This window comes from Podarcis bocagei (assembly GCF_964188305.1).
Source record: "Podarcis bocagei genome assembly, chromosome: 1".
In the NCBI taxonomy this organism is placed as follows: domain Eukaryota; kingdom Metazoa; phylum Chordata; class Lepidosauria; order Squamata; family Lacertidae; genus Podarcis; species Podarcis bocagei.
Genome location: NC_138125.1, coordinates 23421835 through 23447392, shown reverse-complemented (window position 1 = coordinate 23447392; position 25558 = coordinate 23421835). Strand labels below are relative to the sequence as shown.

Below are 25558 nucleotides of genomic sequence, written 5' to 3'. Positions count from 1 at the left end.
GCAGAAACAGGGAACAGGGTGGTGACACAGGCAACAGAGAACTGAAAATAAATATCACCTTATTTGCAAATATCACCTCCTTTGCACAGATTCTCAGGGACTACCCCACTCATTCCTCAGGGGGGAAATAAGTAGTAAGGCATGAGTAGGAGGAGCCATAGTTGCCTCACTTCCCACTGTTAGGGATCGGCTGTGAACGGAGGTGAGTCACAAGCTGAGAATCATGAGACAAGTCAGTGGCTAGAAGAACTAATCAGCCAAGCAGGACCAAAGAGCAAGTCAGGTCTGGAGGACAAATCAGCTCTTCAGATTACAGTGGTACCTTGGGTCACAGACGCTTCAGGTTACAGACGCTTCAGGTTACAGACTCCGCTAACCCAGAAATAGTACCTCGGGTTAAGAACTTTGCTTCAGGATGAGAACAGAAATCTGGCGGTGCAGCGGCAGCAGGAGGCCCCCTTAGCTAAAGTGGTGCTTCAGGTTAAGAACAGTTTCAGGTTAAGTACGGACCTCCAGAACAAATTAAGTTCTTAACCCAAGGTAGCACTGTACTGCAGTGTGTTAAAACAGGTCTAGCCCACTGGTTAAGCGGCAGAAGCCCAGAGAAGCGGTGCCGGCAGTGGCACTCGTTTCCCGTGAGATCTTGCCAAAATCTCGTGAGATCTCACAGAACACACAGGATATTGCAAGATCTCATTGGAAGCTGCTTTCAGTGCTTCAGGGGTGCTGCTGCACAACACAAATAACAGGATGCTCCAGCCTTGGCATTAAACACAAGGCTGCCTTTGAAGATGCTTCAAAGCCGGTGCAAATTTCAGTGGCGCGTTTGCTGACTAGGGCAAGATGGTCTGAACATATCACACCAACCCTGGCACAACTGCATTGGCTACAAATTAGTTTCCAGGCTCAATTCAAATTGCTGATTTTGACCTGTAAAGTATTGTGCATCTCGGGACTACCAGTCCCTCAAGGATCACCTCTCATCGTATGAACAACCTGGTTTGGCATCTGAGGTCCTTCACCATATTCTCTAACAGAGGTGCAGAGGGTGATGGCATAAGAACAGATCTTCTCAGTGGTGGCTCTCCATTTGTGCCATTTGTGGAATGTTTCCCCAGGGAGGCACACCTGGCACCATTATTAACTGCTTTATGTGCCAGGTAAAAGCATTTTTAATCATTCGGGCCTTCAGACCTTAATCTGGAGGGTAAAGTATGTTTGTGACCTCTTCTTTTTCATAGGGTAGGCCCAGTGGGATCTGCCTTTTTGTACATGTTATTGACCAACATTTTAGGGTTTGGGTTTGTTTTCATAGAATCATAGAATCATAGAGTTGGAAGAGACCACAAGGGCCATCGAGTCCAACCCTTACTTTTGTCCTTATGCTTGTTTTCCTTTTTTGTTTTGTTTCTGGAAGTTGCTTTGAGCCACTTTTGAGGAAAAAGCAACAAAACTACAACAGCAGCAACTCCTTCCTGGCCAGAAAAAGCCAGTGGTATGACTGGATGGTGGAATCAATCCAAATGTTTTTCCCCACTGATAACAGCTGTCACTCAAGCATGTCCATCGCAGACTTCATTCTGTGCACACCTACCCCACTTAGCCCTGCACTGAATTCTACCCCATCGTTATTTTTTACAAGGATAGCAACCTCAGGCAGGAGTTCCTTTGATTATATCATTCTATAAGCAAGGCCAGCTTGAGGAACCCCTTCAGCCATTTCAGCCATGCGCAAGTGTGTGTTAATCTGCTCCTGAATGAAAAGCCCCTCCTTTGTTCTAGGAAGGAGGAGGAGAGGGGCTTATCCTTCCTGGTTCACAGCACACAGCAGTCTCTTGGATCGAGCAAGGTTATAAAAGGTTGTAAACCAGCATGTAATTTGGCTGCTTATTCCTAAGGAAATATGGTTTGGCAGTGGCGTGACTAATTGCACTGATACCCACAAGACCCCAAAGGCAAATTATCATGCCATTTATTCTCGCCTCCAGCTGAGCTGTCTCGTAACTCATGTCAAATAAAGTACAGTGCTTTGATGTAATTACTGTGCCATTAATTAAGCCATATCCCCAGTTACTCTTCTCAAGTCAGGCTGCTTTGCAGAACACTACATAAGCTTAGCCCATCAATAGCCGGGAAGTGGCTCTTTGGTGGTTAGGGAATATGGTAGTTCTCCAGGTAGACTTGTAGCCAAAATTTGTGCATTTGTGGTGATGGTTGCAAGTGGGACTGTCGGTGTGCTGGGGTCTAGCCACCCAAGGCAACCATTATGCTCTGTTCTTAAGCAGCTGCTATAACTTCCCATTGGCCAAATTTCTAGCAGAAGTGTGAAGTGGCAGATAGGCAAGACAACCCATCTCAAGTGTTCAGTGAGCAGGGGAGGGGTGTGTGTGTGATTGTTTCAGATGTTAATAATGCGCAGCATGAAGCAATTGTATGCATAAAAGCTGACTCCTTTTGGAATAAAAATTGTCCAGACCCATAATTATGATCCAAAGCTTTTCTAAGCAGAATTTCTTCAGAACAAGTACAAAAGCATCAGTGATACATCCAGAAAGAAGTACAAAGCATATGTGTATTGAAGCATAGGTTCTTCTTCTTAAATATATAACTTAATTACAATCAGAGCTGAAATCAAAGCTCTGTCTCCCCCATAGTCTGCATTAGTCTGTATCCAGCCTGAGGCTATGCAGCTTCATTTACAAATCCTTTTCTGACTATGCCTGGGAACAGAAGCAAAGCCAACTCCCTTCAAAATGGAGATTTGCAATGGAATACAGTGGTGCCTCGCAAGACGAAATTAATTCGTTCCGCAAGTCTCTTCGTCTTGCGAGTTTTTCGTCTTGCGATGCACGGTTTCCCATAGGAATGCATTGAAAATCAATTAATGCGTTCCTAGGGAAACCGCCTTCAGACCAGGTCCGGGGACAGTCTGTCCCCGGACCTCTTCTGAAGGCTGGGGGGGGGACAAGGGCTTTTCTTCCCACCCCCAGCATTTTAAAAAACCCCGGGACAGCGGATGACTTCTCCGCTGTCCGGGCGATCTTAAAATGCTGGCGGGCGGCATTTTAAAATCGCCCCGGGACAGCGGAGGACTTCTCCGCTGTCCGGGGCGATTTAAAAGCCCCTGGGAAGGCAGGCAGGGGGGACAAAGACTTTCGCCCCCTGCCCGCCTTCAGAAGGTGTTCCCGCCCCCCCCTGCCCTGCTTCGGAGCAGCGTTCCGAAGCGGGGCGGCTGGGGCAGGTGTTCCCGCCCCCCCCCCGCTTCGGAGCAGCGTTCCGAAGCGGGGCGGCTGGGGCAGGTGTTCCCGCCCCCCCCCGCCCCGCTTCGGAGCAGCGTTCCGAAGCCGGGCGGTGGGGGCAGGTGTTCCCTCCCCCCCGCCCGGCTTCGGAGCACCGGGAGAAGCGATCTCCCCGCAGCCCCTTGCTTCAAAAGAGGTCCGGGGGCAGCGGGAAGCGCTTCCCGCTGTCCCCGGACCTCTTTTGAAGCAAGGGGCGGTGGGGAGAAGCGATCTCCCCGCAGCCCCTTGCTTCAAAAGAGGTCCGGGGGCAGCGGGAAGCGCTTCCGGCTGTCCCCAGACCTGGGGCTGCGGGGAGAAGATCGCTTCTCCCCGCCGCCCCTTGCTTCAAAAGAGAAGACCCGCTGTCCCCGGGGCAAGCTTCGTTTTGCGAAGGAAGCCCATAGGGAAATTCGTCTTGCGAGGCAACTCGAAAACGAAAAAACCTTTCGTTTTGCGAGTTTTTCGTCTCGCGAGGCGTTCGTCTTGCGGGGTACCACTGTACCTTAGTCACATGTTCTAAGGTTAAACACTCACATGTAAGCTAGCAGAGAACATCAACAGTTAATTATCAGTTCATTTAGAAGCTCGAAGAGCTCTTTCTAGCTTAGTTCACACCAATGGAATTTTCCAATGTTAAACCCTTAGCAATATACATAGAGGCATTCTCAACAGGGATTGAATGGTGTCTGGTGCCCACCGGGACTGGTGGGGCAGGATGCAGGGTACCCAAAGGTAGGTTTTTCCCCTCCATCCTCCTCCTTGATGAGATTTACCAGGGGCAAAAGGAGGAAGGGCCAACCCCTGGGTCATGCAGATGGGACAGATTGAGGCTGGTAAGGCAATGCCCCATTTAGTCTAATGGGCCTCCACTGGTGAGAACCCATCCACTGGCCACACTCTGATATTGCGTGTTCAGCATTAATGTGAAGGGGGCCTGTGTATGTATGTCTATGTCACAGAAGTCTTAAAGGACACACTAGTTAGGAAGTCATTTATTTATAGGTCCCAGGGCACGCCAGTTATTATTATTTTTTAAAGCATTTATAATTCACTAAATGTTTTTGATTTTTTTCTAAGCACTGTACTATACATACATACATGTGTGTGTGTGTGTGTGTGTGTGTGTGTGTGTGTAAAAATATCATTAACATGAAAACAACAACATAAAACCGGTAAAGCAACAATATTAAAGCTTTTAAAACAAGAATTCAGGGATTTCAGATAAATGAAGACAGGTTCCAATATTATAGGTCAGGGAAAGCCTGCGCAAAAATATGGTCTGCACAAGACATCTCAAACAGTTAGTGGTTGCTGCTTCATGTAAGGTTACAACAATATGATCATAGAGTTATTAGATAACTTTATTATTTCTCTTTTTTTAAAAAAAAATTTATTAAATTTTACAATTTTCTTGTTCATCACAATAACATTATCTCAACAAAAAAGAAAAATACAGTTCCCCCATTCCCCCTCCCTACTACTTCTCTCAACCCCCTCTTATGGTTCATTACATATTAACTTCTCCTGCTTGTTTTATTATATCTCAATAAAGCATTCTTAATTTTTGAATATTATTCTGATCTTGTCATTTTTATATTGTAATTATTTTCAAATTACCTCTTCCTTTTTATTATTTCCTCGTTAATACATTTTCGTATCTATATTTGTTTTTTCCAGTAGCACCTTAAAGACCAACTAAGTTAGTTCTTGGTATGAGCTTTCGTGTGCATGCACACTTCTTCAGATACTGTGTATCTGAAGAAGTGTGCATGCACACGAAAGCTCATACCAAGAACTAACTTAGTTGGTCTTTAAGGTGCTACTGGAAGGAATTTTTTTTATTTTGACTATGGCAGACCAACACGGCTACCTATCTACTATATTTGTTTTGTTAGTTGTACGGTAAGTGTTTAATCAAACCCTGCTAGTGAGTCCACTTCTTTACAATATTTCTGTAAGTACAACATAAATGGTTCCCAATCCTTTTTAATGTCTCTGTTGTCTTTTTGTCTAATTCTTCCTGTTAGTTTCACCATTTCCACATAGTCCATCAGGTTCTCTTGCCATTCTTCTTTAGTTGCTATCTTGTCGTCTTTCCATTTCTGGTCTAGTAATATCCTAGCCACCGTTGTAGCATACATAAATAACTTCTTCTTTTCCTTTGGCAAGTCTTGACCTATAATGCCTAACAAAAAGGCTTCTGGTCTTTTAACAAAGGTCATTTTAAACATTCATTTAATTTCATTATAAATCATTTCCCAATTTTTAAAAATTAGTTTACAGTTCCACCACATATGAAAAAAAAGTAACTTATTTTTCTTTACATTTCCAACATTTGTTAGAACCCGTTCTGTACATTTTTGCCATTTTTATAGGCGTGATATACCATTGATACATCATTTTCATATAATTCTCTTTCAGTAAATTTTAGGTTCACTTTCCATAATTTTTCCCAGTCTTCCATTTGTATGTTATGTCCTGAATCTTGCGCCCACTTAATCACTGCACATTTAGCCTCTTCGTCTTTGGTTTCCCACTCTAATCATAAGTTATACGTCTTCTTCAACAATTTAGTATTATCATCTATAATTTCTCTTTGGAATCTGGATGAAGTGTAACTGAATCCTTTCTTTTTATCTCCTTTAAATACCTCATTTAATTGGCGACCAGTCTTGCACATACTTTGTTATTTCTCTTAAACAGGAACAGAACAGCAGCAGGAAATGCCTGGCCCTACCTAGGTACAACTAAGTCTAGTGCCCCCTACTGACTAACCTGTATAATGGCAGTATCCACACAGCCTGTCCTCACATAGGTCGCCTTCACATTAATTCTGAATGTGTAGCTGCTGACTGGTGCATTGGCACCAAGGGAACACAACTGGTGGATGCAATCACACTCTCCCCCCCCCCACACATGTGAGAATGATTGTGTGTATACACACACACGGGTAAGAGGGTAGGGAATCCTAAACAATGGAGCTGAAAGAACATTTGCAATGCAACAGGCACACAGTCTGCAATGTTAATATGCTTAGAAGGATGCAAGATCAAGAGAGTGACTATTTCATGACATGATCTTGCAACACCTGCAGGGGCAGGGAAACATTCCTGCAATGGGAGCTAAGAAGTGGCCTCAGTGTGTGTCTGTCAGTCCTTCCAGTCTGTTCACGCTCATTGGCCAAAGCACCAGATGGTGGCATTTGCACTGGGCATGGCTTTCCTTCTCACAAAGCAATAGGTTTTTCCATTGTAATTCTTTAAAGAAAGGGGCCACTGACTTGGATAGTCACTGCTGAAAGTTCAGGGAAGAAAATTATCGAATATAGGGAACCAGGCCTGTATAGTAGTGCTGGTCTCCCCCCACCCCCACCCCACAGATGGCCGTGGCTGTAGGACTGTGTTACCCAGAAATCAATCATAAAAAACCCAACAGAGCTCCCACCTCCCATTGTCCCCTGTTTGATCAAGGGAGAAAGTGCTGCCTGCCGGCTGGTTGGAGCTGTCAGCCTGGGGTGCTATTCAAAGCACAGTGTAGATATAAGCCATTAGATGCACACAGAGTAAAATAGAAATGACCTGCTTCTCAACACAAATCCTGTGACAGGGCAGAGAAAACGGGAGCTCAAAGGCTGTCCTATTTTTCTCCTCTCCTTTATTTCTGCAGCTACCTGTGGTGTTTGCCACAGAGTCAGATTAAATAGCTGATTAAGCTTTTTCACAGCCCGGCCTCTCGATGTTCTGCCTACTGAGAGCATTGCTGGAGCCAAATGTTGCTTCCACTGGCTCCATTAACCAAAATGACTCAAGACTTGGACATTCAGTGGATGGGGGGGGGGAGAGATCCACTGGGGACATCAGTTAGATGTAAAACTGTCTTCCTGCTTGCAGCAATTGTGGGCTTTTGTTCCCTTGCAGCAAGGAGTGGCTTTTCTAATAAACTTTTAAAGAGGCACATTAAAAAAATAATGATTGATTGATTGGCGAAGGGAGGAGGCCCAGATTAACAGCTTTGCTGTGCACCTAAAATAAATATATCTTAAAAACTGACTCTTTTCAAGAGCTTTTCAAAAATGGAATATTTGGTCCATTTTCAAATGGTCCTCTTCTGCTTCCTGTACTGTATAGCTAAATTAACTTTTTTATTATTAAGGGGCATAACTCAACTGTGAAGTATGTATTTTGCTACAGTTTTATCGACTTTGTCTTCTAGATTATTACATGGCTTTTATTGTAATGCATTGTTCTTTTTCTAAGTTTATGCCGTGCTTTATGCATTTACATTCTGTAGGTTGCCTGGAGACTTCATGTGTGTCTAGAGACTAATAAATTATAATAACAGTAATAGTAATTATAATCTTTTGTATCAGAAGGTCCCAGGTTCAATCCCTGGCGTCTCCAGCTCAAGTGTAGCACATAATGAACTCACCTCTTTCTTTCTTTTATTACCTATTTTGGTTTTATTTTACCTCAGCCCACCACACCTTGCTTTGTGCAACATCTTGTATAGATTTAGATCATTGGTTTGCAGAAGGTCATGGTTCAGAGGCTGCAGAGGGGAGAAGCTGGGAAATATTGAGAGAGCAGCAGGAAGAAGAAGCACCAGGGGAGAGACAGCTAACAGACTCAGTGTCTCTTGAAAGCATTCCTGACCCCTTCACAGGACGAGGCGTGCCTTAAGAGTAGTAGAACAGAAAGCTCAGAGGCAGAAAACACAGGTCATCTGGCGCAGGGATGATGTGGAATAGGAGAGGGGGTGGGACTTTACTCGGAGCAACACCATTATCTAAGAGAGACTGCATTCCTTCATCTTTCCTCTGTGAATATTGAATAAACTACTTGGTAAGAACTTTTCTTGTTTGTCTGCTTCTTGGCTGCCACCGTGGGAGGGATAGGATTCCCTGAAGTCTGGTAGGGAGGCAGCTTCGCTGTATGTTTTTTGGCCCCTGCTAAAACCATTTAAGCAGGCCTGTCCAGATATTCAGAAGCTGATATGTGTTCTCATCTGTTGATTTAAATTATATTTTGCTTTTTTAAAAAATACCTGTTTTAAACTTTTTTTGTTTACTATTTTAATAGTTATTTTATTTTTTTATAAACCATTTAGAGGTTCTATTTACAATCAAGTGGTATATACATTTTGTTAAATAAATAAAATTAGATAGCTTCTAATGGTTTCTTCCCTTAGATAGATTGTTTCTTCCCTTATGGATCAGTGTGACTACCTTTGCCTTAAAAAGGAACCTTGTTTCTTTTCTCCCCCTCCCCCATCTATAATTGGGAAAACATCTCTGAGTACAATTGTATTTCTCTTCTAAATATATTAGGGTTGTACAGAATTAAAATGCACATTCAAATCCCTAATCCTCTTACCTTGAAATGCAACCGCATCATTATAAAAATTATCCTCCCTATGAATACTCTGAATTAATTCAATAACTGTTCTCAGTCACCACTCTGATCCTAAATAATTAACAATAAAAATGATTCCAAATAATATATTGTGGTTTTTTGCTCCAGTTTTTGCTTCATGTCCTATAACTTTACATTTGCACTTTTGTCTATTGCATGGTTTCCCAAGCTTGAGTCTCTAGCTGTTTTTGGACTACAACCCCTATCATCCCTAGCTAGTGGGACCAATGGTCAGGGATGGTGGGAATTGCAGTCAGCTGGAGACCCAAGTTTAGGAAACCCTGGTCTCTTGATTGGAACCCCATAGGACTGGTAATTTTTGCAATAAGGAAAGTGATGGGGAAAGGCACCAGGAAGCATGGGATGCCACGCATGGGATTTGATACAACATCCTCTCAAACATATCAGGATGCAAGTTCATTAAGCCAATGTCATCAGATCTTTCTGCAAACAAATCAGGATGGCTGCTCAATAAATATGTCATCTGGAAGCGCCTTGGGATGGGATGAGAAGGCTGTCCCTGAGTCCTTCAGTTCAGGTGGCATTGCTCATTATCGAAGGAGCTAAGCCAAGACTGGCATGCTCCTTCCTTTGTACCTTCAGTACCTCCCTGGTTTAATATATCAGTGAGTTCCTCACAACAGTACCATAGAGGGCTCTTATCCTCATGCCCTTCTTTTGTGCTTCTCATAGCCTGCTGGTTGGCCTCCATGGGAAGCAGGACTATCCTAATGTTCTGCTTAGGAGAAAGCATCCTAGCATACAAAACTGGATTATACCGAGTTGGATCACTGGCTGATATGACTGAATACTGTCTTCACTGACTGGGAAAGGGTCCGAAGTATCTTAGGCAAGAGCTTTCCCCCAACCTCCCTGGAGAAGCTGGGAATTAAACCTGGGAACATTAGCATGAAAAGCATGTGCCTTGCCATGGAGTTATCACCCTTCCTTTAATAGAGTTTTGTTGTTGTTTAGTCGTGTCCGACTCTTCGTGACCCCATGGACCAGAGCACGCCAGGCACTCCTGTCTTCCACTGTCTCCTTCAGTTTGGTCAAACTCACGTTGGTAGCTTCGAGAACAATATCTCTTCCTCTGTCATCCCCTGCTCCTTGTGCCCTCCATCTTTCCCAACATCAGGGTCTTTTCCAGGGAGTCTTCTCTTTTCATGAGGTGGCCAAAGTATTGGAGCCTCAGTTCACAATCTGTCCTTCCAGCGAGCACTCAGGGTTGATTTCCTTAACAATGGAGAGGTTTGATCTTCTTGCAGTCCACGGGACTCTCAAGAGTCTCCTCCAGCACCATAATTCAAAAGCATCAATTCTTCGGCGATCAGCCTTCTTTATGGTCCAGCTCTCATTTCCATACATCACTACTGGAAAACCATAGCTTTTACTATATGGACCTTTGTTGGCAAGGTGATGTCTCTGCTTTTTAAGATGCTGTCTAGGTTTGTCATTGCTTTTCTCCCAAGAAGCAGGCATCTTTTAATTTCGTGGCTGCTGTCACCATCTGCAGTGATCATGGAGCCCAAGAAAGTAAAATCTCTCACTGCCTCCATTTCTTCCCCTTCTATTTGCCAGGAGGTGATGGGACCAGTGGCCATGATCTTCGTTTTTTTTGATGTTGAGCTTCAGGCCATATTTTGCACTCTCCTCTTTCACCCTCCTTAAGAGGTTCTTTAATTGAAAGCACACTGCAGAGCACCAGAACTCCCTGGACTACAACTTAATAATAACTGTGGGACTGGCTACAAATGGGCCTGGTTCTTAGACACAGAAATGCAAACTATGGCTTCCAGGAACCACACAAATGTGTGGGCCCCTGGAGAGGAGCTTGCAGCCTCTTTGCTTCTCTTTCTCTCTTCTCTCTGGACCTTTTTTTGCCCCTCCATCACGCTGAGCTAAGCCAAAGTTTGGTTTAGTATGTCATCCGAACCCAGGACTCATGGTTAAGCTCTTGCCTTGCTAACTGTAGCCAAAAGCAACCCTCTCCGTGAGCCTGCACTTTTATATAGTCCTGGTAAGCTTATCATGGCCATGTGAGCCCAGCAACCATGAGGGTTTTGGGTGGAAAAGCAGAGAGAGATGGAGGAGGTTGTTCACCCTTTGCCTTGTCCAGCATTTCTCCACTGCAAATTTCATCCTGCAGGGTTTGAAATGTGAGCTTGCAGCTGAGGAACAGGCCAGCACCCCTCTCACCCCACTGCTTTTCTTGTTAAAAAAACAACCCTTCCCTCCTACAAAAAAAGTAGAAGAGGCCTCAGAGTTCTACTGTTCTGTGCTTGCATGAGCCATCACGCAATTTCTCTTGCAATAACAATGCAGAGGTGGAGCTTATAATGTTGCTCTTCACAAATTCTGTTCCACCTGCTCCTCACATCTGTGAATAAATCTAAATGTAGGCAGAAAACAGTCTGGATGTTTATTTTTAAAAGTGTTAATGATATTTTCGTAGAGCCTCTATAGGGACTCAGTAACAGATTGGCTAAGTCCTGGCCTGCTGTAACCTGCCCTCTGTATTCTAAAAGTGCGACATCTTCTCAGAATATTGCTTTGTTTGTGGGAGAGTAAATTGTGTTTTGTGCATGTGTGTACATGCGCAAAATAAAGTTCAGCCAATGGAATTCAATATGATAAAATAGAGGTCTGATTGATGTTCAGCTGTCTGGGTGAAGGTATTCTGCAGCTTTTCCATAATTAAAGTCCATCATATATTTAATGATTATTTAATTATATGACAGCTATTATTTAACTATTATGTTTAATTACTGTTGAATAATATTGAATCTTATCCAATATTAATGCAGTTATATAAACAGTACACAAACATAGATACATATATAATCAAGCTTCCTAAATTTGTATTAGGAACATCTGTAATGATCAAGAAACGTTAACCAAACAGTATTACAAACAAGGCTGATATTACATATAATAAAGGAAAAGAGTTACTAGTTCTTGTTTGACATTTCATGTTGCATTTACTGGAACTTCTTTTATAGCCGTAGTAGTAGGGAAATCAAATGATAGAAACCCAAACAGATGAGATGGGCCTTGTAGGGCAAGGAATGTCTGCACAAGCTTCTTAGGATTCCCAACACATTCAGCGCAGTAATCAAGGGATGTAGGTTAGTTGGATCTGACATAAGCTGCTGTGCCCTTTGTTTTCTGAGGGTCTTTCAATTCACACTTCTCTTTTTAAAAAAATATATTTATTAACTTTTCAGAGGTTATACAAAAAAGGCAAAAAAAATATTTACAAAAATAAAAACACATATAATTTCATTCACTTATTTTCTTTTAACTTATTTCTCGGACCTCCTCATACCTCCCCTTTTTGTATTCCAATTCAAATTATTCATTCAGCAAATCCTCACCCTTAATTTTCACTTAATTTTACACCTTTCTTTCTCCCACCCCCAATTATCTTAATCATTACAGCTAGTAACCACTTAACTTCTTTTTATCCAACATCATTCTAACATTCACTCAATTCACACTTCTCTGTCCCTGTTAAGTTGCTGCAGCTGCCTCACAGGGGATTTGCTTGTGTCTTCTTGCAGGCCTGTCACAGACACCAGTGAAGAAGTGGAAGATGAGAACCATCTGGGCAAGCCAATTGCCACAAGAAATTGCTGTCCCTCACCAGGCATCAGCGTCCTTGAGAAGCTCATCAAGACATGCCCGGTTTGGCTTCAGTTGAGCATCAGCCAGGAAAAGGCTGTCCAAATACTCTGCAAGGAGCCTGTAGGGGTATGTCTACACTTTCTCTGTAGAATACTGTTTCGTGGTCCTTGAGGGAGATGACATGCAGGCTTAGATCGGGGAAGCCAATGTGCTATACTCCAAACGTTGTTGAACTCCAACTCCCATCAGCCCCAGCCAGTTTGTCCAATGGACAGGAGTGATGGAATCTGGGATCCAACAACATCTGAAGGGCAACAGATTTCCTGCCCCTAAACAAGATTATCTTTTCTTAGTGTGTTTTGCAGCTTTGTTCCTCTTCCCACTGATTTCACTATTTTAGACTGTTATCGAACATTTTGTGGGACAGTGCATTTTAGCAAGTTTATAATGCATTTCAGCAAGTTATTCTCACTAACACATTCATTTTTATTTGTACTTTCCCTTAATATATGCATTCTGTACACCCTTCTTCTTCTTCTTCTTCTTGGGAAACTGCACCACAAAATTTGGAAATGTGGGAATTTAGAGGGACAGCTGCTTTTCAATTTGTGGATTGTTTCAGGAAGTGCTGATTAGGTAGGTTCCCATTAAAATGCAAACAAAACCAAATTTCTCCCCCACCTGTGCTCTGATTATAGTCTAGTGGCCTTTCTTTAGCAGGAGAGAAATGTATTTAAATGATAGCCATCTATCCAACCTGGTGTTGTTTGGCTCCAGGACTTGGCAGTCAGAAATTCTGGACATATGGCAGAGTCCTACTGAACCCTCAACTTTGGTGTGGAGAGGCAGTGAAAGAAAGACTAATTGTATGATTCTATGGCATTAGGAAAGAGGCTGAGAATAAGACAGCTAGTACCATTATATAATGGTATATATATATATATATATATATATATATATATATATATATATATATATATATCAGAGGTGGCGCCTTATCTAGGGTATTGTGTAAAGCATGGTTGGGGATACTTTGGCCCTGTGGCCCTTTACATGCTGTGGGACTCTGACTCTCATCAGCCCGACCCAGCAATGCCAGTGGTCAGGAATGATGGGAGATCTGGTCCAATAACATCTGGGGGACCACAGTTTTCCCTATATCCTGGTATATATTCTGGTTTCCTGTTTTCAAAAAAGGACATCGTAGCCAGGGGAGGCCCATGAATAAATTGTGCATGTGTTAATTTATCACTTAAGATGCATAGGCTGACTCTCACAGGCAGAGGTGTCCTAAAAGTAAAGGGTGTGTTCGTTTTTTAGTTTTAAAAGTGACGAAAATGGGGAGGAGATCCAGGACCCAGTGTCCCCCAAACCCAGGCCCATCCCTTAACAGCATTCCTAATCAGAGTCCATTCTTAAAAAAGAAGAAGAAGAAGAAGAAGAAGAAGAAGAAGAAGAAGAAGAAGAAGAAGAAGAAGATTGTAGAGCTGGCAAAGGTGCAGAAACGCGTAATCGACATGATCAGTGAGCTGGGGCAACATCCTATGAAGAAAGATGACAACACTGAGAGCTTTTTAGTTGCACATGACAGCCATTTATAACATGGTACTGCACATAGTGTAGAGAAAACGGATACGGTTCTTTTTCTCCGTCTCCCACAATACCAGACCCTGGGGTTGTACAATGAAGCTGAGCACTGGGAGATTCAAGACGGTGTCTTCACACCATGCATAGTTAAACTGTGTATTTTTCTGACATATGATGTAGTAATGGCCACCAACCGGGATGGCTTTGAAAGAGGATTAGAGAAATTAGTGGAGGATAAGGCTATGAATGGCATTTTACCTACAGGATCGGTAATAGCATGTATCTGAATATCAGTTGTTGAAAGAGGGCTATTGGGCTCAGATCCCTTTTGCAGGCTTCCTATAAGCATCTGGTTGGCTGCTATGGGAACAGAACGCTGGTCTACTCTAGACCTTTGGTCTGGTCCAGCACAGGGACCTTTTATGTTCTTAAATAAAAAGTACATAAATCTTGACCCAGTTCTGATATGATGACTACTGAACAGGTCATACTTGAATGACCCCTGTTTGTTGTTGTTGTACGATATAATTTCACACACCCTCTTTTCTCTGGTTAGATATTCATAGTTCGGAAAGATGAGAACCTGAAAAATCTGCTTCTCTCAGTTCATTTTCCAGCCCTGGTGGAGGCTTCTGACATTTCAGAATACAGGATTAAAGAAGAAAAATCATGTAAGTTTATTCCTGAGTTTTGAAACTTATCTCTCCACCAAACTATTTTGCACCCTGTCCACAATATACCTGCACCTAGATCTTTTTCAAGCCAAATGTGTGTGTCTCTTCATTATGATCTTCATTAAGATTCAGGACAGACAAAAGAAAGTGCTTCTTCACAAAGTGCATAGGTGAACTATGAAATGCACTCCCACAAAAAGTAGGGATGGCCACCAACTTGGATGGCTTTAAAGTAGGGATTAGACAGATTTGCTAGACATAAGGCTCTCCTTGGCTACTAACCCTGATGGTTATGTTCTACCATCACTGTTCAGAGGCAGCATGATTATGGATACAAATTGCTGGAAACCACAGATGTCCAGCTGCTGCTTTGAATGCCTCCAGCCAAGGAGAGCCCAAGCCTTAGTAAAGAGTTTCCCCGTGGTTTTTCCATTCTCTTACCTTTGTCTCATAAACACATTTCATATCAGTGTCTTCTCAAAACACTGGTTATCTTCACCAAACATGTTATGGCTCCACCGCCTGCTGGGCTTCCTGTTGATGACCTCCTTGGCCTTGCATTAAATACAAGTGTTCCTCCCCATCCGTTTTATCTACCCAGTTGCCAAGATTCCACACTGGCCGTTTCCTTTGCCTCAGTGAGAGTCGCTTTGAGCCACAAACAGCTTTTCTGACTGCTTATGCACTGGGTGTTCAAGTTGGAATTATCATTTTGCAAGGCGGCCATACGATGATGTCATCCATTCTTGTTCCTTCACAGTGCTTTTTTTTTTGTATTACTTTTCTTACTGCAGAAAGCTGAAGGGCCCCCTCAAACTGTTGCTGCTGCTGCTGCTATTGTTAGCAGGTCTAGTCTGCAACATGCCAGTAATACTACATTAGTGGTGGACAGCAAGTGACCCTCTGGAGGTTGTTGGACTCCAATTCCCATCAGCCCCCGTCAGCATGGCCAGTAATCAAGTCTGATGGGAGTTGGAGTCCAACAGCCTCTGGAGGGGCACAGGTTTCCTGTTCCTGTTCCTTCTTGGCATTCACGCAAATTGGATGGCCTTCCTGTCTCCCTTGTCCTCAAGTATCTAGTTTGTGGAGTTATACTGCCCTTGCAGAGTCTAGTTTACCTATCATGGCTAATGTAATGACCTACCCTCAGTGATTTTGTCTGATCCTTTTCCACAGCTGTAGAAGATAATGGCCATCACTATGTCTTGAGGTCATGAATTCCACATTGCAATTGCTTTGTTGGGTCAGACAAATGTCCCAAATAAAATGTTAATGAAAGAGCCAAAGTTTGAATCAGGGACGGTGAGGAAAGGAGCACATCTGGTGTGGGCTGCTTCCATGTGACGCCACAGCCCGGCCAACAAGACATTCCAGACAGGAGTTGGGGTGCATGAGGCCCACACATTAAGTACACCACAGCTGCTGGATAACACACAACATCTGGAAGCTTTAAAGGCATATCTCATCGAGGAGGATATGGAGGAGAGGGATGGCAGACAAGTATGGAAGGAGAGCGAGGAAAGTGCAAGGACAGACTTTACTAAAGGAGGAGGAGGGGAGGAAGGGAACAAAAGAAGGATGTTGCCCTACCTCGATGATGGCTGAGGAACTAGGCTGGGAAGAGAAAAGGGGAAGAAAGAGGAAAGGGTCTAAGGCTGTTGGCCCATTGTTGAACCAAGAGAAGAGAAAGGAAGAGGAGGAAGGATAGAACATGTGGAAACTGTATATTTACAAATAGTGATGCTTAAATGAAGCAGGCATCTCTGAAGATAAGTGACCACCTGGAGCTCCAAGGATCCTTGTAACCTTAGACAGGGCATCCTTGATAAACTGTATAAAACTACACCAGCTGGATGATCTGCTTGCTTATATGGGGAGAAGGCATTTTACTTATGTGATTTTTGAAGTGGGATGTGTGCCCCTCCTTAATTACACTACTGGCAGTTTTCCAACGTAGACCTTCTAGTTACATAAGCCACCACCGCATGCCGGCCTTCACAGTTCCTGCTGATAAGGTTATTAAGTGAATTCAGATGCTAATGGCTACCCTGGAGTACCACAGCCTTCAAAATACAATGCCCTGTGTGCTCCAAGCAGCCTGGCACACAATGGCCCTCTTGCTGATGAAATTTCTCCAGCAGAATGTTCTCAGAAACTCCATTCACAGGGGTAATGAGTTGTGCCAAAGAGAGGTCAAACGCTTTAAACACATATATACTTTTCACAGTAGTTAACCATCTGAACTTCACAGCCTCCCGCATCCCCTCCCTGAAAAATAAAATAAAATAAAATGAGAGTTACGTTTTACCCTGATGCCCCCTGGAGAGCTTGAGCTCATTTTCTGATAAGCAGCATTGCAAGCTGGTGGTGTTTGCCTCGCTGCTGCTGCTTTTGGAAAGGTTAAAAAGAAGCAGCAAGCAACCAGCGTGCATACATTTCTTTGAGTATCTGGCACTGCAAACTGCTCAAGCCGCAGAAGTGCTTGGGGAATATTCATGGGCTTTATGGCATATCATGATTCAGAGAGTGTTAAATTAGCTTGAACAATTGAGGAGCTATGAAACTATCTCGAGTGGCATCCATGCATTATTCATAGGGAAGCTAATGAGGGAATTGAAGGGGATAACTAGGCAGAGGTAGGCAAAAGGCGGCTTTATTTTTTTGACTGGAGAGACCATTTTGCTCCGGCTTAATTCTGCATCAGTTTGGGAACTCCTGGGAGTTCGGTGTTGTTTGTGGCGGGCGTCATTTAGCCCACAGATACTGTGCGATTTGAAATCTTCCGTTCCATGGCAAAAGATTTAATGAAATGTTGCATAAACTAATTGCAACACAATGCCAGTAATAGAATTGCCCCTTGGGGTTGTTTGTTACATGTGTATTCCGTGCATCCCTCCTGCTGCTTCTCCAAAGAGCTCTGCACCATTCGTACATACTTTACAGTGGTACCTCGGGTTACATACGCTTCAGATTACATACGCTTCAGGTTACAGACTCCGCCAACCCAGAAATAGTACCACGGGTTAAGAACTTTGCTTCAGGATGAGAACAGAAATCGCGCGGCGGCAGCGGGAGGCCCCATTAGCTAAAGTGGTACCTCAGGTTAAGAACAGTTTCAGGTTAAGAACGGACCTCTGGAATGAATTAAGTACTTAAGTATTTATTTGCCATGTTTTATGTACAGTGGTACCTCGGGTTAAGAACTTAATTTGTTCCGGCGGTCCGTTCTTAACCTGAAACTGTTCTTAACCTGAAGCACCACTTTAGCCAATGGGGCCTCCTGCTGCCGCCACATGATTTCTGTTCTCATCCTGAGGTAAAGTTCTTAACCCGAGGTACTATTTCTGGGTTAGCGGAGTCTGTAACCTGAAGCGTATGTAACCTAAAGCGTCTGTAACCCAAGGTACCACTGTACCTTCTTTCTGCGGATGAGCTCAAGGCACTTCACAGTTAAAATAATGGATTATAATTGATGACATATGTGCTATCCCGAGACATCGCCTCCTGCAAGTCAAGGCTCAAGGTATATAGTACCAAAGGCTAGCCAAGGTATTTTGGCACCCAAGGCAGGAAACTCCACACGTGCCCCTCTCTGGAAGCAAAAACACAGCAATAATTAAATAATGTAACAATTTGCTACCATTTCATGACACCCCAAGCCAGCAGCCTCAGCCAACCAGTGATAGGGCCGGTCTAAAGGAGAAGAAGCAAATTTGGTTGCCTTGGCTACAGATGAGGCATTATTCTTATTTTTTGTGCGGGGGCTGTTCTGTACCACAGTATTAATTTTATTATCACAGTCAAACTGTTAATTATTGGATTCTATGCATTTTAATGACCTGGTCTTTCACGTAGTGTATCGGAAACCGCTTTGTATTCAGTATATAACGAAAAGCGGTATACAAATAAACAAAGAAATATAGAAATAAAATTTCCAGGAGGGCAGGCGCCAAATAGCAACTGGTCCTAGCCAGACTAATGGAGGAAGCCTTGCTGCCTGTAACCGTTCCCCTTCACTGCAACTGGGTGAAATGGGTGCAGATGGAGACAGTTGTGGAAGCCCAGAGCTTAATGGTACTGGATCCTGAGCAGATTTATGCCCCTCCGATCATCGACTTAGCCAACCTGCCTCTTCCTTTGATTCAGCTAGATGGAAAGGCTGCTGAGCCTGTGTGGTGTAGTGGTTAAGAGCGGTAGTCTTGCAATCTGGGGAACCCAGTTCGCGTCTCTGCTCCTCCACATGCAGCTGCTGGGTGACCTTGGGCCAGTCACACTTCTCTGAAGTCTCTTAGCCCCACTCACCTCACAGAGTATTTGTTGTGGGGGAGGAAGGGAAAGGAGAACGTTGGCCACTTTGAGACTCCTTCGGGTAGTGATAAAGCGGGATATCAAATCCAAACTCCTCTTCTTCTTCTGAAGGAGGCAGTTTTGGTAAAGGAGGAATCAAATGCCTTTGGTCCCAGCTAGACTAAATGAATGGTTGCAGAGCTAGTTCCAAAGTAGTGTCATGTCGACATCAATGCTACCTTCTGACCAGTGACAGCAAAGAGTTAAGTAGCATGGAGAAGTGGCAGGAAGACAACATTTGATTTCCAAATTCAATCCCATTCAGTGTACGGAAGATGTCACCACAGACATGCAGGACGATCCTTGGAGCCTCTGGGATGTTGCATTCCGGTCATGGTGACTCATTCTAATTTTAGCTCAAGTATCTCTGTCCATTCTCCATATTTAGTAACTTTGACCGCAGCACACCAGAGCAAACTCAGGGTCGTGCCTCTGATTTCCTTCCTCATTCAGGGTAAGTTGCCCACCTTGTTGTATCTACTCGTGAATTATCTGTATAACTTTTTTGAAAAAGAAGAGAAATTCTCTCTCATATATATTTTTTCTAAGGATACAATAACATTGGTAGTGCCTGCATGCCAGGGCAATCTGATAGACTTCCTGCAGTTTAAATCATTATTTTTTTAAAAAAGTAAGTTTGCTTTAGCAAAGTTAATTGGCTTCAGACTAACTGTACACATGGATTAAACATGGAGAGCAAAGGATTTAGCTGAGCTAAAGCATGATTCCTTCCATTGACCTTGGGATTCTCAAACAAATGTCATTATTAAGGTCAGAACTATTCACTAGTGTAAACAAAGGGAGAGGAGAGCGAAGTTTTATAGCCAGGAAATGTGCCTGTTCAGACTGAAGTAGCTTTCAAAAGAAGCATTCCTGATACAGACTCAAAGCAGTGCTAGTAAAGGTAAAGGGACCCCTGACCATTAGGTCCAGTTGTGACTGACTCTGGGGTTGTGGCGCTCATCTTGCTTTATTGACCGAGGGAGCCGGCGTACAGCTTCCGGGTCATGTGGTCAGCATGACTAAGCCGCTTCTAGCAAACCAGAGCAGCGCACGGAAATGCTGTTTACCTTCCCGCCAGAGTGGTACCTATTTATCTACTTGCACTTTTGATGTGCTTTCGAACTGCTAGGTTGGCAGGAGCAGGGACCGAGCAACGGGAGCTCACCCCGTCGCAGGGATTTGAACTGTCGACCTTCTGATTGGCAAGTCCTAGGCTCTGTGGTTTAACCCACAGCGCCACCCGTGTCCCCAAAGCAGTGCTAGTGGGGGCCAAATCCTGTATCACAGGCTGCATGGAGTGCTGGACTGCAACTTTGGGTATCCGGGTATCCTCACACCAATTTAAAGGACACTATTTCTCTGCCTTAGGGTTGCTGGGCACAGGGGTAGTCCTGCCATGAAGCATGGTGAAGGGATTGGGGCAGCTGAAGCCTGGGACTCCATGGTGCATGGGCCACCCCCACCCCCTGAGATGGCCACCAGCATTACTTCAGTTGTGAAGCACACAATTACCATTTCTCTCCCCCACAGCCATGGCACGCTTACAAACATGTGGGGAACCTTTTTCAGTCCAAGGGGCACATCTCCTCTGGGCAAACTTCTGCAGGTCACATGCCAGTGTTGGGCAGGGTCAGAAGAACAATGAATTTAAATGTTGCAAGGGCCGGCTCACCCATGAGGCTGGGTGAGGCAGCTTCCTCAGGTGGGGGGAAGCTCAAGAACAGGCCCTTCTGCAGGTGCCCTGCCTTCGCTACAAGAGAAGCAGCGCAGGCAGAAGCAGCAAGGAGATCTTGCCAAAAATCTAATGAAACTTTGTCAAAATCCCGTGAGATCCCATGAGATCTCGTGAGATTTCAGCAAGGACTCACCATATCTCACCAGAACCCACCTGCTGCACATCCCAGATAAGAGAGGCTTCAGTGGGGCAGGGCAACACATTCCCATTTTGCCTCAGGCAGTGAAACAGGGTGTACCGCCCCTGAATGTTACCTTTGTGCAGTATGCTACTTTCAGCACACACTTGACACCGCTCTCTATCCTCCATCCAGGCAAGCAAGAGTCATTATTTGAGCTGAAGGATAACTAGCCAGGCAAAAAATTATCAAGGGTGTGTGGGTGTCATTTGGACTCTTTGTCAGGTAACAAGAAGTTTGGGGGCAGCCCTGGTTGTGAGGATCCACCTGGGGGAGAGACTGTCCTCTATCAGTTTGTCTCCAACTAGTAGTGAAGTCTACATATTTTGCTCTTGAGGGTAGGGCAGGGCCGGCCCAGTAAATTTTGTTGTCTGAAACAAAGAACAGGATTGCACAACCTGCAAAGGAATGGGGCTTTCTACCACTTTGCGTTTGGTTTATGTCGTTGCAAACACCAAGTTGTAAGATGGTTGCTTTTTGTTCAAATGAATGCACAGGGGACTATTTCGCTTTCAAAGTGGTTCGCGAGGGGTGGGTGTCAAAAGTTTAAGGGGAAGTGTTGCTCAGGCAGTTTTGTAAGGCAGGGGTGATGATTCATGGCTGCTTGCACGTCCCCAAGAAAGAGGACTCAAGATTTGTACAAGCTATAAACTGAGAAATGCAGTGCATCTCATCAGAGTCAACAAGACTGTGATCAGGGGACCCCATGTGCCTGTTCAACCTGATGTTTAAGCGCTTTCTGATGATGGGCAACTTCAAGGCCTCTGCTTTCCTTTTTCGTCATTCTGCAAGATGTGCTTGGATCAGACGGCTCTTCAGATAGAGATCCTCTTCAAACAGGGGCCTGTTCCCTGCAAAATAGGACATATCGCTACCCTACATTTGGCTAGTTATGGACTAATCTGTCCATTTTGGTTTCTCTCGGATTTTCATTTTTTCCTATCGTAAGTTCAGCTCCCCACATTTCTGCATCAGTTCGCTATTTTATTTAAAGTCCTCATGAAAATTAATCAGCATTTTAGTGTTACTATGGGACGGACAAATCTCCCTTTCAGTTTCTTGAATTTTCTCATTTTCCCAGTTCTCCACATTTCCACATCGGTTTGTGCTTTTTAAAAAACTTCATGAAGATTCATCAGCATTTTAGTTTCAATTTCCCTTAATCTACACATTTTTCTACGCAGTTATGCATGATGTACACGTTTTGCAATTTCCCATAATAAACCCAGTTTTGTACACTTTTTTTAAAAAAAAAGTCTGCATGCCGCATCATCATATGATTAAGACAAGTGTGAATTTCAAAGGGAGGAATCCAGTGTAGCACTAACTCCCGCATTGTGTCTGTTTCTGCTTACACAACTAAATCCCAACCCCACCTTGCACCCATCTCTAAATCTGTTCTGAGGTTTACCCCAACCCTCTGAAGCAAATTGGGGGAGGGTGTAGGGCTCATGGAGGGATAAGAGAGGGGTAGAAATTCTACTGCACAAAAAGACATCGTTGCGACTTGAACAGCGCCGATAGGTTAGCTGCATTTTGGTTCACACATTGTTTTGGGAAGTGCAGATTAGGTCTATGTGTCACATGGAGCTTTGTCCTCCAACATCTCACTGCTGCCCCCCCGCACACCACATCACCAGATACCTGAGTGGCCCCCCACATTATTTCCATTGGTTGGGTTGGCCTGGCGGGCTGGGGACCACTTTGTATCTTAGGGTAGTTTGCTTTCTGTAAAAATAAGATATATAATCAGAGTATTTCCAGAATCTGAGAAGAGTCAGGGGTTTTTATTCAGAGTATAATAGGGATTTTCCATACTGTCCTGAAAATGTCAGAGTTGATGGGAACTCTGCCCCGGGTTATTTGAAAGAAAACTTGAAGCAGTTCTTGAGGCAGCCAGAAAACACAAAGCAGTTTTCATTTTAAACTTTAATCGCTTTCTCTAAGGTGAAACTTCCTGAGGAAAGGAAAGAAAATCTCCCTCTTGTAAGTAAGCACAATTTCCTTCTTTCTGTTCTGTTTTCTTTGGAACAAAAGTCCTTGCCTTGCCTTGTGCCCGAGTAGTGTAGGTGTTTCTCAGAATTCACATATTATTGATGAGGAAATATGTGGACACCGAAGCAGCGCTATACCTTTTGGCAGGACCAACTTAACCACCAAAAATAGTGAGCAAGCTTGTGAGTTCTCCGGAATTTTACTTCAGTTAAGTAGAAGAAAAAAAATAGCTGGCAGGCTTACCTGAGAGCAACAGGTGGCAGTGAAAACAGGTGTACCTTGCATCAGCATCTCTCTGGGGAGTTAAAATGGTCACTCCTACCATTGAAAAATTATTTAAATGGGTGGGCCCAGGGCAGGTAGAGCTCAGCAGTAGGCAGTACAGTAGTAGAGTGTGCCTTAGGGCAGAAGCAGTTTGACACATGGGGTGGTGCTGCTACACTAGCTTCCTGGCATGTGGGTCACTGTTGCTTACTGGGGGGAAAGGGGTAGGGTGATGCAAATGCAGTGACAGAAGGCCTAGATTGGCTGACTGCCCTGCCACTCAGGGGTGCCAGCTATAGGGGCAGAAGGGGCTTCAGCCCCCCAATATTTGTAGGCAGGGGGTTGAGCCCCCAAATATTGAGGGGGCCACCATTCCACACCACCTCCAGCGAGCACTGGCACGCTGGGTGGGGGCGGGAGGCGTGGAGAGCACTTTCACCCTCCCCGCTCCCCAATGCGATCACTTCCTCAAAGGGACACCCACACGTCCCAGCAGGCCTGGCCAGACTTGGGGTGTGTGTGAGATGTCATGCACACATGACAGCCCCCCAAATGTTGGGCCCAACCTGGCGCACCTGCTGCCACCTCACCCCTCCTGCTCCTGGTGAGCTATAGGGACCCAGCTAACTGGAAGCTGGCATACAGCTCTGTCCCTGCCAGCAAGCTGCTTCTGCCTGAAGGTGCTGTGTGTTGGTGTCAAAGCTGAGAGATTTTCACCAGTCTCCCACTCCCTCAGCTAACTTGAAGGGCGATAGTGATGCAGCAATAAAACTGCTAGCACATTTGCAAAGCTAAGCAGAGTCCAGTATGGTTTCAAATTGGTTGGGGGACTGCGTGTTGACATTCTTGCATTGCAGAGGATTGAACAAGATGACTCTCGTGGTTCCTTTCCAGCTCTACATTTCTATGATCCTCCCTCCCTCCCTCTTTGCCTCTCTCTCATTGGAACATTCTAGTCCAGGGGTGAAGAACCTTTTTGGCTTGGTGGGCGAGAGCTTTATCTCCCCACATCCCCATAGGCCAACTTTGACAAGTGGGTGTGACTACCCAGGTGCCAATCATTCAATGTCAGGATGATATTAGGTGACTGGTAGGCCACCTGATAGGTGGACAGTCCCTCCTACCTGTCAAAGTTGACTCACAGGCATTCCCCTTTACTTCATGCTTTTCTTCTTGAGTCTATGAATTGGTTAACCTTTAAGGTGCCTCAAGACTCTTTTACTTGATCTTGTTGATGTTAACATTTATATAGCCACACATCAGTAATATCTTCTAGATACTTTCCAGCAGACATTTGCAAACTGCACCCCGCCCCCACGCACACATCAGTGAGGTGAACAGGAAACAAAAACTGAACTATGCATGCTAATCATTTTCTACTAATAATTAAGCTGATATCCAGGAAATAAGTTTTAAAACACAAACTCAAAAAGTCCCTACTGTAGTTAGTTAATCAATACATAATATTTAGAGAGGAACATTTTGCTGCTCCTATTGCATATAATACCTTGCCATTGAAGTCATTGTCCAGGACATTAATATTTCTCAGGCTTAAAAAAAGCTTTGAATGGCATTTTTTTTTACACATATGAAACTAAAAGCACTTTCTAGCCCCTCTTGTACTATTTGCGCTCATCTGCAAATGTTCTTAATGTCAGGTGGAAAGTGGAAGAGAGCTATTTATAAATCCAATCTGCATTCTAGCCAGTGCCTGATTTTTACATTTGCATTGCAAAAGCCACTTTGTGTGTGTGAAAACACACTGGCGGGGCTCTCATGTAGCTGGTGTGAAGACAGTCTGTTTTACTTTTTGTTTTGAAACTTACATTGTGTTCATGAAAGGAAATTTGAATGAACTGACCTTCGCAAGGAAGTTGTAATGTGTTAGAGAGAGTGGAGGGCAGGAGGAGAGGGAGAGAATGAAAGAGAGAGGGGAGCAATGGATGCAACCACTATAATGCTTTGCTTGTTATGAGAGAAAACTGGTTCCCTTGGGCAACCAAAATGATTGAGAGACCGCAGCAAGCCTCTCCACTTTGAGAAAGGTTGACTCAGTTGCTGTACCTGATCACCTGTTTATCACCTGTTAGTTCTTTAATTCAGCAGTCATATAAAATGCAGAAGTGAACAGGTTAAATTGTTTGCCAGTATGAAGGTGCATTAAAAGACGCCTGCTTCTTGGGAAATTAAGAGACGCCTGCTTCTTGGGAGGAAAGCAATGACAAACCTAGACAACATCTTAAAAAGTAGAGACATCACCTTGCCAACAAAGGTCCGTATAGTAAAAGCTATGGTTTTCCCAGTAGTGATGTATGGAAGTGAGAGCTGGACCATAAAGAAGGCTGATCGCCGAAGAATTGATGCTTTTGAATTATGTTGCTGGAGGAGACTCTTGAGAGTCCCATGGACTGCAAGAAGATCAAACATGTCCATTCTGGAGGAAATCAGCCCTGAGTGCT

The 25558-nt window shown here is 44.1% G+C and overlaps 1 protein-coding gene across 3 annotated transcripts in view; it reads left to right on the top strand.

Annotated features, from left to right (window-relative positions):
* RIN3 (Ras and Rab interactor 3) overlaps positions 1 to 25558 on the top strand; it is a 72295-nt gene that overhangs the window by 13302 nt on the left and 33435 nt on the right. For 2 of the 3 annotated variants that reach the window (XM_081172741.1, XM_081172742.1), the window contains exons 2-3: positions 12253 to 12442; positions 14460 to 14574. In XM_081172741.1, the coding sequence (XP_081028867.1) occupies positions 12253 to 12442; positions 14460 to 14574 (305 nt within the window). Of the gene's footprint in view, positions 1 to 12252; positions 12443 to 14459; positions 14575 to 19249; positions 19379 to 25558 lie in introns of those variants that run through there. The other variant, XM_081172743.1, reaches the window with a different exon arrangement.